Source organism: Ipomoea triloba, chromosome 1 (assembly GCF_003576645.1).
Source record: "Ipomoea triloba cultivar NCNSP0323 chromosome 1, ASM357664v1".
Taxonomy (NCBI): Eukaryota; Viridiplantae; Streptophyta; class Magnoliopsida; order Solanales; family Convolvulaceae; genus Ipomoea; species Ipomoea triloba.
In genome coordinates this window covers 2,979,400-2,995,644 of record NC_044916.1, presented here as the reverse complement: position 1 = coordinate 2,995,644, position 16,245 = coordinate 2,979,400, and the positions used below count along the sequence as shown (strand labels likewise).

Genomic DNA, 16,245 nt, shown 5'->3' with positions numbered 1-16,245 from the left:
GAGAATGACATTGGCACCTTTATGCGCGTTCCTTGATCTTGGTTAAGTCTTTACATAATCCTAATCCCAAAATTTTCCATACCATCTATACAAGGGTTAGCCTAGTCCAAACCCCTTCCTTAATTTACCTATTATTTGTACTTGTTTGTTCATTACTTGTTACTTAATTAAGTGTCCTTATGAAATTCTCCAACCAAGTTGTTGTAACTAGATTAATTATAATCCAAACACTTGACCTGTTTTATGCTTAACCAACCTACTATTTGACACCATTTCAGTAAGTGGATACCCGGACTCATACACACACACACACTATCATCTATCACCACTAAAATCAATCTTTCATCAATGGCAAAGAAATAAAAGTTAAGAATGTAATTAGACAAAATTAAAAATGTAGAACTAAATGTAACAATGTTACAAATTTACAATAGCTAGGTTGATGAATAAAAATTTCAATTTTTTTCAAAAGTAAATCCATACCTAACTTTTCAAAAATAAAAAATAAAAAATAAAAATCCATACCTAACACAAAAGACAAAGAATCTGTGAGACGAGTCGAGTCAATATTAAAATATAATACTTATATTGAAAAATATAATACTAATTAGGAATAAAATATTTGTTTAAGGAAAAACGTAATACTTATGAGGGCAAATGTAATACGTTTACATTTTTATGTAAATGTATTACATTTTTTCTTTAAAAGTATTACACTTACCCATATAAGTAATAAACATTTTATCTCTTACTAATATTACATTTTTCAGTATAAATATTACATTTGATCTTGACCTGACCCGTCTCACACAATTTTTTCTTTTAAAAATATTATTTCTGGTATGAAGTTGTATAAACCTTACTCTCTGATTGTTAGACTTTTATAACCAGTGATTGGAAAGGATTCAACAATCCAAGACTAAATTAGTAGTTTATAATAGTTAGATGATCTTAGCCTTAATTTTTAAAACTTGTGGCTGTAGTTTAGTGGTAAGAATTCTATGTTGTGGCTGTAGAGACCTGGGCTTGAATCCCAGCAGCCACATTTTTTTTTTGTTGTCATTCCAATGTCTCCAACCCTGGTCAGGCTTTGAAATCTTCTTTATTCTGATTTAGTTAAAGTTGTTAAATCAAGAGTTATGTAATTTATTTTCTTCTTCGTGCATTAAAAAAATTATAATTTAGTTTAAAAATTTTACAATTATCTTACTAACCAATCTACAGAATGGCTATTCGCTAGGGTAGCTAGTATAACATTTCTAGGTTCATAAATAATATCATCCTTGATTAGTTTTGAAATTTTAATGAATAAGTTCAAGAAAATATTAATAGTAGTGTTGAAAAAATTATCATCAAACTTCATTTGCTGGTTTTATTATTATTATTATTATTTTATTTTTTGAGTGACAAGAAAAATCTGTAACTATTTATTCGAGAGTATGTATTGGACCTTATTATCTTATAACTTTAGTTCGTAAAGTACTACATACATGAAGGTTTTAATATTTTATAATACTGGAACGAGGAATTTATGCATATTAAGGATCATTGAGGGAGTGGCATTTTATATGGTTTTATTGGTTCTCTAATGTACACCCTTGAATTGTAACTATAGATTTCTAGCATTACCTAGAAAAAATTGTTTAGTTTAAATTTTGATGATTACAAATTTAGTGTTCTTAAGAGATTGTATATTATTTTTATTCAATTTAATTTTTGTATTTGAATTTTTGATTAATTTAATCTCTATACTTCAAATTAAAAATGAAAAGTACTCATTTCTCCTACAAAAATCATTACTATTAGAGTTATTACCGATCTAATTTCTCCTACAAAAATCATTACTATTAGAGTTATTCTTTTTTATGAAAATGTTGGAGGGTTGTACCCGTTTTATTCATGAAATCAATAGCCGTTATCATATACATAGCGCCAGGCTGGAATGCCAGCAATATCATCCTCCACCAAACTAGTTACACTATCAGGGGGTTTTCCAATACATGCACGTCCCTTGGGAAATTTTTGGCTAATTTGGCCACTGTGTCTGTTACGCTATTTTGTTCACATTGGTCTATCATAATAAGTTGGGTATTTTAGATCATTACTATTATATTCTGGCATGTTTGGTTCATGGAATAAGTCAGGAATGGAATAACATTTCTTGGAATAGACCTATTCCATTGTTTGGTTTGATCATTTTGTCATGGGAATAACATTCCTAGGAATGATCTAGATGCTTCTATTATTTCCATTAATGCGTAAAGGGAGTAATTTTTGAGTTAGCTAGGGTTTTTGTTTGGATAGAACTTTACTTGTCTCTTGTATGATCTTATGCCTAATTGTACTTGAATTCTTTGTAATTGTGTGGTGCTATGAAAATAGGACATATAATTAGCCACACTACTCATGATTGGAGATTGAAAGAAGCTTTTTAGGCTGTGCTGCCCCAATTAGGATGAATTGCTAATTAGTAGTACAATGACTATGAAATTAAAATAGGATTAGCACCATTGTTGCATCTTCTTTGAACCTAGCTAAATTATCTCCCATCCCTAGACTGCACCCTATAGCATCTATGCAAAAATTTGCCTAGTCCAATTCCCTTTCTTTACTTTTTAAATTGATTATTACTTCTATTATTTCATTGCTTGTTACTTTTTAATTTGAACCTAGCTATCATATCATGCCAGCAAAAAGGATAAAAGAGAAATTAACTCACACGGACTTACTTTACTGATTCAGTAGACAATATTTGAGACAAGATAAAGAAAATTGTATTATGTGATACACCGACACATCTAATAATACCAATTTAAGTAATTCAAAAGATTTCAATTGTGGAGTATCTTTCATCATAATTATTAGTCTCCTCAAAATTTATCATCAATCAATTTAGGACTTTGAAAATAAGCCTTTAAAAAATTATATGCAATCTACTCTTCATATATCTCATTTTCTGCAGTTATGCATATTTAAACTTCACACTTGATTCTTGAACTCCACCACACTCTCCCTTATCTCGGATGAAGTTCAGAAATTGAGACTTCATTTATGCTCGCAGATTTTTCTGACTCCGATTCTTTCAGAATTCCCTCTCTTCCACCATGATAAAATGCAGGTTCACGAGGTGCTGACCATCTATTAGAAGAGTAACTACTCAGCATCAACATTACCTCTGCCATCGTAGGTCTTTCAACTGCAACTTCTTGAACACACAACAAACTAATGTGAATACATTGGATGACTTCATTCACATTATAGGACTCTGCGAGAACCGGATCTAGTATTTCCAATGGTGTGTCATCCCTCCAGTATTCCCAAGCCTGCAACATTACAACTTTGATGTTCATAAGTGTTGTCTGCAATATATATACTATGATGGGTTCACAACAAAATGAACTTGACATATAGAAAAATAGATGTATTTAATATGGAAGTATAGTTTCTACTCACATAGCCAAGAAGGTCCACTGTTCTATTTCCTTTGGAGATGTTACGGTTTTTCTTTCCAGTAATAATCTCTAAAAGTATAACGCCTAAACTGAAAACATCAGACTTCACAGAAAACTCTCCGTGCATTGCGTATTCAGGAGACATGTAACCACTACAAAATAATATACACATCAATGCAAAATACCTTAGTATAGGGTTGAAAATGGTGTTTCAAATTTTAGTAATAATTACACATTTTGCTATGATAATTGGGCACATCTAAATGTAAATATATGCTATTGTCAACAAATAATGCAGATAACTTCAAATGATTAAGAAGCATAATAACTTACTATGTTCCGACAATTCTGTTTGTATTTCCTTCAATTTGATCAACTTCAACAATTCTTGCCAAGCCAAAATCAGCTATTTTGGGATCCATATTTGCATCTAAGAGTATATTGCCTGCTTTGAGATCACGATGTATGATTTTAAGACGAGAATCTTCATGAAGGTATAGTAGTCCTCGTGCTATTCCTCGTATGATCTTGTAACGTCTTGGCCAATCCAATAGATATTGTTTGTCAACATCTGAATATTTCAAAATATATATCCAAATTACTCTACTAGTGAATCATGATGAATATAAAGGAATACTAATAAAAGTTTTGAATTATGAAACTAACCAAATAAAAAGTAGTCAAGACTTTTGTTTGGCACAAACTCATAGATGAGTATTTTTTCTTCTCCTTCGGAGCAAAATCCCAATAGCCTAACTAAATTTCTGTGTTGAAGCTTGACAACTACTTCAACTTCATTCTTGAACTCTTGAGCTCCTTGTTTTGAACTTTTCGAAAGTCTTTTTATCGCTACTTCTTGACCGTTGGAAAGCATTCCCTAAGTACAAGTATTTAACAAATCATTATAAAAAGACTGAAACAAGCATATATAAATTGATGATGTAGATCAAGCCAAAAACTTTACCTTGTATACAGAACCATATCCACCTTGCCCAATTTTACATTTTAGGGAGAAATCACTTGTAATAGCTTTAATCATAGCAAGATCATATTGTGAGGACTCTTCAGCTGAAACTCCATTCATATCTACAGGAAAGATGGAGATTATAAAACTCCATTGTAACACAAACAAGTTTGGAGAACATTAGATCCCAATCAATCTTGTTCTTTACCTGTTTTCAGTAATCTAGTATGTCGTTTCTTAGCTTTTCTAATTCTCAGGAAACAGAATACTGCAGTGAGGAGTATAATCCCAGTGATTGGAACTACAACGGCAACAATCACTTTTGAAGAAGAACTTCCCCTGTTTTCTGCATCAACAGAGATAACCCACACTCAAAATTTTGCATTGGTGTTAGAAAAGTGTTGGACGGGTCAGCAAAGGGACAAGTCCAGTAATTGGTGGCTTGAAACTGTCTCGAAATTGTGACAGTATAAAAAAAATAAAGTTGCACATTTACTCATTATAGTTTGATTCTGTGAAGGAGAAAACTCCACGACAACCTTAATAGGATCAGATGTGAGTGTTTTACCTGAAGTTGTAACAGGAGTGGTGGTAGAATTGGGTGGCGGAGGTGGCGGAGGCGGCGGGGGAGCAGAGGCGGGTGTGCGATTGTAGGAAGAGAACAACTCATACTTCACGTTACAGATTGGGGTGATGCTGCTTTTATTACCCCCAAACGATGAAATCCGTTCTTGAATAGCATTTGTTAGGCACGTCTTACAATCATTGTCGTCCGAAAGATCCGGCGTGCAAAGCCCAAGAGTATAGATCCTCGGATTAGACGCCGTCGAGTTAGCTTCCAGAGTCGCAAATCTCTCATTGGTCACCTGAGTAGTCATCTGCTCCAACGTGTTCCCGACAACCTGCGGGAACGACACGTCACCGGTCGTCCGAGACCCATTCTGCGACGTTAACCTGACCAACTGGTCGGCGCTCCCGTTCGAGTAACGTAAGATGCAGTAATCATACCAAATAATATCAGTTTGTTCTTTGGGGCACAGCCCCAATTGGGTTGTGTTAAGATCATCGCTGACACACCGCCCGCAGCTGCCGGCCGAGGCATCATCCCGGCACGTGAACAGCTCATACACGGTGGCGTTAGTCCCGTCGCCGGAGGCGACGGTGGAGCTGTTATTCTGACTCTGATAGGTAATATTTGGGGTATAAGTTGGGGTGTTCCAACAGTAATTCCCCAGATTTTGGAAGGTTGTCCCTGTGGAAAGGCTGATCAGCAAGAACTCCAATAAGAAACATAGGATGTAGCCTAATTGATGATGCATAATTATTAGTCTCTGCTAGCTAAATGGTTCATTTGTGCTGTAAATTTGTTATAAATTATATATAAGTATTGGTTCTGTGTGACAGATTATACCCAAACAACTACTGTGCGAAAGTTTGGTAATGATTCTCTTTGCACAAAGAATAAAGGTCTGGAGAATACTGAATTAGTCAATTGGTTTTATTGGTAACATATTATTATACCACGAGGTTGTCAATTGTCATCTACCAAGGAAAATTCAAAAGGCAATGTTGTAAATAGCTGGGAAGCTCGGGCTGGACTACTAACTTGCAGAAACATCCACGTCTAATGTTTGTGGTCCAATATAATTTAAACCGTGTTTTTCAACGTGAAGAAGTCTTAGTAAATGGTAGGTCCCATTAACTTGGAAAGTTTGAAGGGCTATCTTGGGATGACTTTGACATTGACAACAAATCTTGGATGCCCTCTGATTTAGGTAAAAGTTGGCCAGTAAAGTATCACAAATATCACAAGATCTAAATCAATTTTTTTTTTTGAAGGTAAACGTAGCTATTCCACTAATTCATAACATAAAACGTTTACATCAACGATCAATGAAATGGTAACCATTCCTTACAGTCAGACATAGAAACAACTTTTCTAACTATGATATAGAAAACTTGAATCGCAGACTGTTTCATAACTAAGAAGCTATGTTCCTTCAAGGAGTTTAAAGCTTCATCAAAGATCTGGGTCTTCGTCATCATTCTTTTTAGTAACGAGAGGAAAAAAGCCCGTGAAAGTAACGAGAGGAAAACACAATATTAGAGAAAATATAGAGAAAATAAAAACACAAAGCACAGCACAGTATTGCCTCCTGAGACTCGAACCCACCACCTCCTGTATAAAGGGAAGGGTTTGATGCCACTGGACCACAAGGTCCTTGGCTATTATCATTTTATTCAAAGGAAAAGAAAACGGAAGAAGAAGATCTATGGCGGCGGTCGGAGGCGAACGGAGCTGCGACGGTGGTCGGGACGGAAGAAGAGCGAGAGCAAACGTAGAAGGTGACCAAAACCGCCGGCTCAAAGCTCCATTACAGCTCCGGCCGGAGGCCGGCGGTGGAAGCCGAAGTTGAGCAGCGATCTAAATCAATTTAGATGGTCTATAATTAATCAATTTAAATCAAGAAGACTCATGTGAAGAATCTAACTTGAATTTTTTTTTGTTACCAAACCAACAAAAGGATAATGCGGAGAAGGCTAAACAATAGGATATACTAAAGAAAAATTACACTTTGTGAGACATCATACATAAACACTAGTAATATTAGAGTAATACTAATTAAAGTAATTCAAAAGATTTGAAGTTTGGACTATTTGTCTATCTTTCATAATTATTAGTCCCCTAAAAATTTGTTAACATGTAAGGCTTTGAAAGTAAGCATAAAAAAATTATATGCTATCTGCACTTAATCTGTCTGTTTTGTCAACAACTCTGCATATTTAAACTTCACTCTTGAACTCCATGGTACTCTGATCTCCCTATCTCGGATAGAGTTCAGAAATTGACATTCCATTTACCGTCATAGGTTGTTCCAACTCTGGCTCTCTTGGCATCTCCTCATTCCCACCATGATAAAATGCAGGTTCGCGAGGTGGTGGCCAACTATTAGAAGAATAACTACTAAGCATCAACATTACTTCTGCCATTGTAGGTCTTTCAACTGCAACGTCTTGAACGCATAATAAACCAATGTGAATACATTGGATGACTTCGTTCACTTTGTACGACTCTGCAAAGACTGGATCTAGTATTTCCAATGGTGTGCCATCCCTCCAATGTTCCCAAGCCTACAACATTACAACTTTGATGTTCATGAGTGTTGGTTGCAATATACTATGAAGGATTTTACAAAAATATATAATGCTAGTACAGTTTAACAAAGTTAACATATAGAAAAATAGATGTATTTAATATGGAAGCTAAGTAGTTTCTACTCACATAGCCAAGAAGGTTCACTGATCTATTTGATTGGCATAAGATGCGATTTTTTTTTCCAGTAATAATCTCCAAAAGTATAACGCCTAAACTGAAAACGTCAGACTTCACAGAAAATTCTCCATGCATTGCGTACTCAGGAGGCATGTAACCACTGGCATAACAATATTATATACATCAATGCAACACCTAAATATATATGTGATTGAAAGTGGTGTTTCAAATTTTGCTATTAATTAATTATTTTTTTGCAATGATAATTGGATACATCCTAATGTAAATATATGTTACTTATTGTCAACAAAGAATGAGATTAAGAAGCATAACTTACTATGTTCCCACAATTCTGTTTGTACTTTCTTCAGTTTGATCAATTTCAAAAATTCTTGCCAAGCCAAAATCAGCTATTTTGGGATCCATATTTCCATCTAACAGTATATTGCTTGTTTTGAGATCACGATGTATGATTTTAAGGCGAGAATCTTCGTGAAGGTAAAGTAATCCTCGTGCTATTCCTCTTATAATCTTGTAGCGTCTTGACCAGTCCAATAGAGATCGTTTATCAGCATCTGAATATTTCATAAAACACATATCCAAATTACTTTGTTGTGGGATGACTATTCATGGTGCAATATAAAGGAAGACTAAAAAAGTTTTGATGTTTGAAACTAACCAAATAAAAAGTAGTCAAGGCTTTTGTTGGGCACAAATTCATAGATGAGTATCTTTTCTTCTCCTTGGGAGCAAAACCCCAACAGCCTAACTAAATTTCTGTGTTGAAGCTTGGCAACTACTTCAACTTCGTTCTTAAACTCTTGAGCTCCTTGTCTTGAGGTTCTCGAAAGCCTCTTTACTGCTACTTCTTTTCCATTAGGAAGCATTCCCTGAGTATTAGTAAAAATGGATTAAATCATGAGCATATTACTGTTGTGGCTACCAAATTAAAGACTTTACCTTGTATACAGAACCATATCCACCTTGACCTATTTTATTTTCGGGGGAGAAATTATTTGTAATAACTTCAACAGTAGCAAAATCATATTGCGTGGACTCCTCAGCTGAAACTCCAGTGACACCTACAAGAAAGATGCATGTATGTATAAACTTGAATGGCAAATATTGTAACACAAACAAGCTAGTGTGGAGAAACTTAATTAGTTTATCCCAATCAATGCAATCTTTGTTCTTTACCTGTTTCCTGTAATTTAGTATGTCGTATCTTTGCATTTCTAATTCTCACAAAACAGAATATTGCAGTGAGGAGTATAATCCCAGTAATGACCGGAACTACAATGGCAATAATCACTTTTGAAGAACCAGTGGGAGTAATGGGTGGCGGAGGAGGACGGAGGATAGGAGCCGGAGGCAGTGGTGGCGCTCCGGCGGCTGTGCTATTATAGAAAGGGTAAACCTCATACCTCACAGCACAGATTGGGAAGATGCTTCTACTACCACCCGATGATAAAATCAATTGTTGGATGGCACTTCTTAGGCATGTCTTGCAATCGGTGTCGGAAAGATCCGGCGTGCACTGCCCAAGACTATAGATCCTCTCCTTAGACGATGATGCAGTCACGTTAGCTTCTTGCGTGGCAAATTTCTTGCCGGATAATCCATCGCCGCCGGCCACTCGAGCGGCCATCTGCTCCAACGTGTTTCCGACCAACTCCCGGAACGGCGATGACATATTATTATTATTAGTCTTAGACTCATTGAACAACATTAACATCACCGACTGGTCGGCTCTCCCGAATATATCCCCGTTCGAGTAACGCAACATGCAGTAATCGTACCAAACAATTGCGCTCTTTTCTTTGGGGCATAACCGTAATATGGTTGTGGTAGCATTGCTTACGCAGCTTCCGCAGTCGCCGGTGGAGACATCACCCCGACACATGAACAGGCCGTACACGGTGGCGTCAGCCCCGCCGCGGACGGTGGTGTTGTAGAAACCATTTTTGCGGTCGCCGTTGGAAGAGAGAGTGGAGAGGAGAGTGTTAAGGTTGGATTTGTAAGTGCTGCTTGGAGAATAAGTGGAGGTGTTCGGACAATAATATCCCAGGTGCCGGAAAATTGTCCCGGTGGATTGGGTGATCAGAAAACAGACACATAGCATGTGGACTAACACAAAGAATCTAAATGGAAGATGCATAATTATTAATCTCCGTAAATGATTCCTTTGTGCTGTATAAATTCTTGTTGGGTGTTGGAAAATTAAATTCTGAGAGTTGGTACAAACCTTTTTTGTTTCCTATTTTTTTTTTTCTACAAATAACTCTTGGTCCAAGTTTTTTGTGTCGCTGTTAATTTTCTTTCTAAATGAGTGAATCTGATTCATTAAGAATGAGTGATGCACCATTAGTTTTGGATTCTTAGAGTTGAGGAGGGAAGTATGGTTTTGTATATAAAGCAACATTTTTTTTATTCATTGAACACACTAAGAATCTATTCCTCCTCTTTAATTATTTTGTCCCTTTGTCTAGGCAAAGTTAGGTTCGGCGCTATAGTTGGTTCCGAGTTAATCTGTCGGAAGCTAAGCTTCATCAGGCAAATAACGCTTTTTAAAATAGTGTTATTATATAGTGTTATTATAACACGACACAGACTTCATTTTCTGCTTTATTAGTTCTCTTTTTCAAGAGTGTTAGCCTGAGTTAACATTGCTTCAATTATATCCTACAGTGTTGAAAAGTCAAATCCCACATTACCAAGAAAAATTTGAATTGAATGTTTGACTTGGTGATTTGCTTCCCACGTTATCATAGCTATCAAGAAAAATTTGAATTGAATGTTTGACTTGGTGATTTGCTTCCCACGTTATCATAGCTATCAATTGCTAGACTTGACTCTACATCTGTCTCCATCCAACATCTCTATTGATCTTTTTTGTTTGATGTGGTCAATTATGGACAATTTAGACTAATTTACTTCTTTGTAATCATTTGTAGTGGCATATTTTCCGCAAGCTAATAATACCAGATAAACTCAATTACTCAAGCGGAGTAGTTTGAAACTTATTAAATGATAGGTCCCACAAACTTAGAAAATTTGAAGGGCTGCTTTATACAATTATTACGACCCATTTTAAGAAGACTTTGACATACACTAGCTGACGTTAGTGTTGAGTTGGGTGTACAACAAATCTTGAAAGAATTATTTGTGTGTAACTATGTTGGATACAGCTGTGGAGAGAAGAAAATCAAGGTTGGCTATATCGGTGCTAGCTCTTAGGAGTGTAAGAGCATCCCCATCTGGGGTTAATACAAGGGATCATGTCAGAGCAAATGCCATGTGGCTGGAGAGAGAGGAAGAAAGAGAATGCAAAAGGTTCTTCTACTAATACGAAATATTGGAACAGTAAAAGTGAATGTTAAATGCAAAGCAAAGAAAGAAGCTGTGCGCGTAATGCGCACAGCTGGGCGCCCATGCGGGCGCGTGCAGTGCACGCGCTTGCGGCGCGCCTGACAACTTCATATTATATATATATATATATTTTTCTTATTTGATTTGTTTTTATTTTTATTTTTTTATTCTTCCACTTTCTCTTTCCTAATAACACTTACAAAAAATCCTCAATTACCGCGAAAAAACCCCATTGATAAGACTGCTCTAAGCAGCTGTGTTTTTGCAGAGACAAATCAGAGTTGATCGAGCTACCTTCGGTGATGAGGCTCATCAACAAGCAATACCAAATCATGATCATATTGTGAGGTATATTATAGCAACATATAATAATATTAGAATAAAGAGTTAATTCCATTTTTGATCCTAGGTTTATAGGTGACAATCCACTTTTAGTTTCTTTTTATTAAAACATTCTCATTTGGTCATAGTATTATTGCGACATGACCATTTTTAGTCCTCCATCAACAAAATCATCAAAATATCGTTAAATACAAATGCATTTCAATATTTTTTATACAAAGTATATTGAACTGTTATTTTTTTATGTTTATTTTTTTGAAAACATCCATAATTGAAGACCAAACATCACTGAATTTAATAATATTTAAACTGTTTTGTTGATAAAGGACCAAAAATGGTAATGTTACAATAATACTAGGAATAAAAGTGGATGTTCTAATAAAAAAGGACTTAAAGTGGACACCTATAAATTTAGGACCAAAAATAGAATTAACTCTAGAATAAAGGTCAACTATATCATTGAACGAATATAATTAGGAATCTAAAATTAGATATATAATTGATCATCTAAACAAGTCAAATTTGTACGACGATACCAAATATCTAGTTATTTCCCATAAAACGAAGTTTACGTGGAGTTTGGAATGACAAGGAGATAAATAAACCTTTGTCCCTAGGCAAAGATAGTGGGGGGTGAAAGTAGACAACATGGTCTCCTTCAATTTAATATTTTCTCCGTTTCATTTGTTTGACTGGTTCGATTTCATGCTTGTTTTGTCGTTCAGTTCCTCTTCTCACTAGTATCTTTCTAAAAAATTTTATTTGATTTCTTTATAGTTCGTTCTCTACTTTGCACTTTTGTTATTTGCCACAACTGTTTTTTTGCTTCGCAATTAGTACTTAGTAGTATGTTTGAACTTTGAATTGATTTTTTGTTATATAATGTTTAGATTTTTGAATGTGGATTATGTGATTATGTGAATATGTATTGTTTGTTAGTATGTTCAGGAAATTAAGAAATGTTGAAATTTGGGAATCTTTAATTGAACTGAAACTGAACCATTTTAAACCGAACCGAACTCTTAGCAAGATAGTATTAATTAACCAAAAACCTAATCAAAAGACTATTATGATTCTTGATAGGACTAAGGTAAGAAACCTTTCGAACATACTTTTAGCTCCTAACCGTATTTTAATCCCAACAAACTTTAATTTTACATTTCTAGGGTGTGGGTCTTAGTCGTATTTAAGTCAAGATAAATTTTAATTTTATACATTGAGTACGTGGCTCGTAACCCTATTCAAGTCATGCAGGACAAACTCTAATTTCACATTTCCAGTGTGTGGGTCCAAGAATAGATTATAGATGAAAATTGATAATCATCACAAGCAATTCTAGCTGGGATTGCGTTATATTACCTACCTGTAGTTGTCTCCTTCACAGCATGGGAATTCTTTGCTCTTTTCATTTTCAATAAACAGAAGCTTACAGTGAGGAGTAATATCCCTGTGACCGACACTACAGAGGCTACTGCTATCACTTTTGCAGAAGATTTTCCTTTACTCCCTGCATGAATACACCCAAATCGACCTTATTACTCATAATTAATCATCACTCACACTTCCATAGATTATGGTCGTGTTTGGTAAATAATTAGCATATCAGTCAATTTTAATAAATGTTTGGTTAATAAACTTTTCGTAACTCCAAATATTAAAATTCAAAATGCTACTCAAAACAATATTTTCAATTAGCTTTTAAAAAAAAAATTATACCAAATAGCTATCAGCTAATTTACCAAACATTTTTCTACAATCAACTATGTTATCAACTAATCATACTTCAGCTAACAGCCATTTACCAAACAGGGTCAGAACTTCTCCCAATTTCCATGGTTTACCTTTGCTTTTAGTGGAACTGGGAAGCACAGTTGGTGGTGGTGGTGCCATGGCGGACAGATTGTAGAAAGGGTTGAGCTCATACCTAACGTTACAGCTTGGGAACAGAGCTCTAGCACCCACGGCTCCATAACAGCAACCAGGCAGCATTGCAATAACATTTCTGAAGCATATCTGACAATCAACGTTAGAAATGTCCGGGGTACACTGTCCAAGAGCGTACACCCTCTCAAACGGACTAAAATTAGCTTCCAACACTGCAAATTTCTTGGCGGAACCAATAGATGCTCGAGTAATTATCTCATCCAACACGTTTCCCACAAACTCCATATACGCATTTGATTGTGTATCGTTATCCTTGTTTCTCCATGCAAACCAGGCAGATTGGTCCACCATGCCCAACATGGACTTCTCCGAGTACCGCAACAAGCAATTATCGTACCAAACAATACCCGTCTTTTCGTTGGTGCAAAGGTCTAATATCCTTTTGCTGGCATCTCCAACGCAGTGGCCGCAAACGTCTGCAGAGACGTCGCCCCGGCACATGAACAAGCCGTGCACGGTGTCGTTGGAAGCGGCGTCGCCGACTGTGGTGTGGTAGAAACCATTGTCTGGGGTGGTGTCGGAGGAAAGAATGGAGAGAAGAAAATGAAGGTTGGCATTATAGGTGCTGTTAGGAGTGTAAGAAGTTTTGTTTACGCATTTATATTGGAGAAGATCAGAGCTTGCTTTGGTGATGAGGCTTATCAACAAGCAAAACCAAATCATCATTATACAATAAAATTTATCATAATCAACTACATATCAAGTGAAGGAGTTGCGTTCATTGTTGTTGTGTTTGTTTTATTTATTTATTATATTGTAGGAACCGCGTGAAGAGGACTTGACGCAATCATTATTACATGGACCATGGTCCACACAGCTGTGTGGACCAAAAATAAAAAGTACATTATTTTTGTACTGTAGGTATATTATTTTAGAGTACATTATTTTTGTACTGAAGGTACATTATTTGATATATACTATCAAATAATATACCTACAGTACAAAAATAATATACTTTCGGTACAAAAATAATGCACTTTTTATTTTTGGTCCACACAGCTGTGTGGACCATGGTCCATGCAATAATTTGCCGACTGGACGAGGCTGGTCCAATTTGAGTGCTTCTTAAAGTGGAAATACTTTCTAGATTATTATTATTTTTATATCCATTCAATACTCAATTATTAATTATTAATTACATATAATTAGGGATGACAATTAGTACCTGCTAGATGGGATTGAATGCAAAAATTTCATCGGTGTGGGCCGAGTTCTGATTTTAATATTGTTAGAGTCTACCTAATAGGAATTTATTAATCATTATTTTAATAAATGAATCAAAATTTTTGCCAAATTATTTTAATGCTTAATTATATATTTAGGCCCTTTTATTTTGTAGAAAAAGTATGGACGTGTATATGGCATAATTATAAAGTGCATCTTTGATATGTAAAAGTTCACTTAAGATAGTTACGTCTAAACATATTGCTAGTATTTTCACCTGTGAGTTGCACGGAATGGATTTATTATAATTTTTTAGAATATTTAGATCGATATATAATTATATAAATTATAACATCGAATATTATTATATAGCGCAATTACTGAAATTGGTTAGATCAATTATGTTTTCTGATGTTTTTCTTTCTTGAAATCTAATTACTCGTGCGATACATGGATAAATTTTTTATTATATATTTAGATAATATAAATAAAGATGAAATTATAAAAAATTCTAATATTGAACATATACATTTATTTGATTATAGGATTAGTGCAAAAGTATTACTCAATTAATTGAATAATATATGACTTGTTTGTCTACAATTATCTTTAAAAGATTGATATGTAATATGACTTATGTAATTATATTATTACTAAATAAATATGGGAAAAATGAGAAATAATTTAATTATAATTATTATAAAAATAAATTCAATGACCAATGTTTAACTTAATTATCATAATAATTATTAGGAAATTATTATTAATTAATTACACTAATATATGTGCAATTATATTTTTATACCTCAAGTATATTTATTTTCACCATATCGCATTTAGCTTTTTCTTCCTCCCCAATATTTTAATTTTAATTATTATAAAAAACTCTAACAAATCAAGTTTAATTGTTTTTTTAACAACCATGTTTAATTAATTTTTTGAAAGTTTACATAATTTAAACTTTTCAAAGGAAAGTGTAATTAATTTTTATATAATTTTCAGTCAATTAATAATATCCTTTTTCCTTATCCAATTTGTATAATTTTCGTTTTCTTTTTCATTATGATTGACGGTAATAATGTGTTACCGGATATTATTTTAGTATTATTGAGTATTTGAATACAGTATTGAGTGCAGCGCTCAGTGTACAAAATGCGTAGAGTGCTGTTTTGTCTAAGTTCAAGTGTCGTGTCTCTACCTTGCGTTGTAAGTCCTTTTATTCCCTTCAGCTCAGTAATGGAGCATTAAGGCTGCTGAACGTTGGTCATCAATGCTGAGGAGCTGAACGTTGGTCATCAATGCTATCAATGCTGAGGAGCTGAACGTTGGTCATCAATGCTGAGGAGTTGGACCGTTGCGCATTGATGCTGAGGAGTGAGGTGTCTTGGGTAGTTTGACCGACAACTGTCTTGACACGGTCTTGCCAATGGTTCTGGGTCGGGTGCTGCTAGCCTGATTACTTTGTCACCAGTCCCCCCACTCCCTAGCCAACGAGAGTGGTTGAGGTGGTTTGGGAGTAATGACCAGCGTAAAAATTGTTTTTGTTTGTATTTTTTTTTTCGTTGCATCCTCGGCACGAGGCAAGGCCCCCGTGCCGAGATGTGACCTCGGCGGCCGAGGTCGCGTGACCTTAGCGAGGCCGAGGTCATTGTGCGTGACCTCGGCCAGCACCGAGGTCACACGTTTTTTTTTTTTTTTTTTTTTTTTTTTTTTTTTTTTTTTTTTTTTTTTTTTTT

The 16,245-nt window shown here is 35.0% G+C and overlaps 1 protein-coding gene across 1 annotated transcript; it reads right to left on the bottom strand.

Annotated features, from left to right (window-relative positions):
- Positions 1–2,751: 2,751 nt before the first annotated feature.
- Positions 2,752–14,037, bottom strand: LOC116032916. Its single transcript, XM_031275657.1, has 16 exons — positions 13,243–14,037; positions 12,765–12,908; positions 10,877–10,947; positions 8,888–9,917; positions 8,651–8,772; positions 8,370–8,580; positions 8,028–8,265; positions 7,700–7,850; positions 7,243–7,548; positions 4,985–5,747; positions 4,625–4,762; positions 4,417–4,538; positions 4,119–4,329; positions 3,786–4,023; positions 3,454–3,604; positions 2,752–3,323 (listed from the first exon to the last, which is right to left on the bottom strand). The coding sequence occupies exons 1-16, from the start codon at positions 14,009–14,011 to the stop codon at positions 3,015–3,017; spliced, it is 4,974 nt and encodes a 1,657-aa protein (XP_031131517.1). The 5' UTR covers positions 14,012–14,037; the 3' UTR covers positions 2,752–3,014.
- Positions 14,038–16,245: the final 2,208 nt, after the last annotated feature.

Coding starts and splice junctions, on each gene's coding strand:
- LOC116032916 (XM_031275657.1), bottom strand. CDS start 14,011: ATGATGATTTGGTTTTGCTTGTTGATAAGCCTCATCACCAAAGCAAGC. Junction 4,763..4,984: donor CACTCCTGTTACAACTTCAG/GTAAAACACTCA, acceptor CTGTTGATGCAG/AAAACAGGGGAAGTTCTTCT. Junction 3,324..3,453: donor CAGTGGACCTTCTTGGCTAT/GTGAGTAGAAAC, acceptor GTAATGTTGCAG/GCTTGGGAATACTGGAGGGA.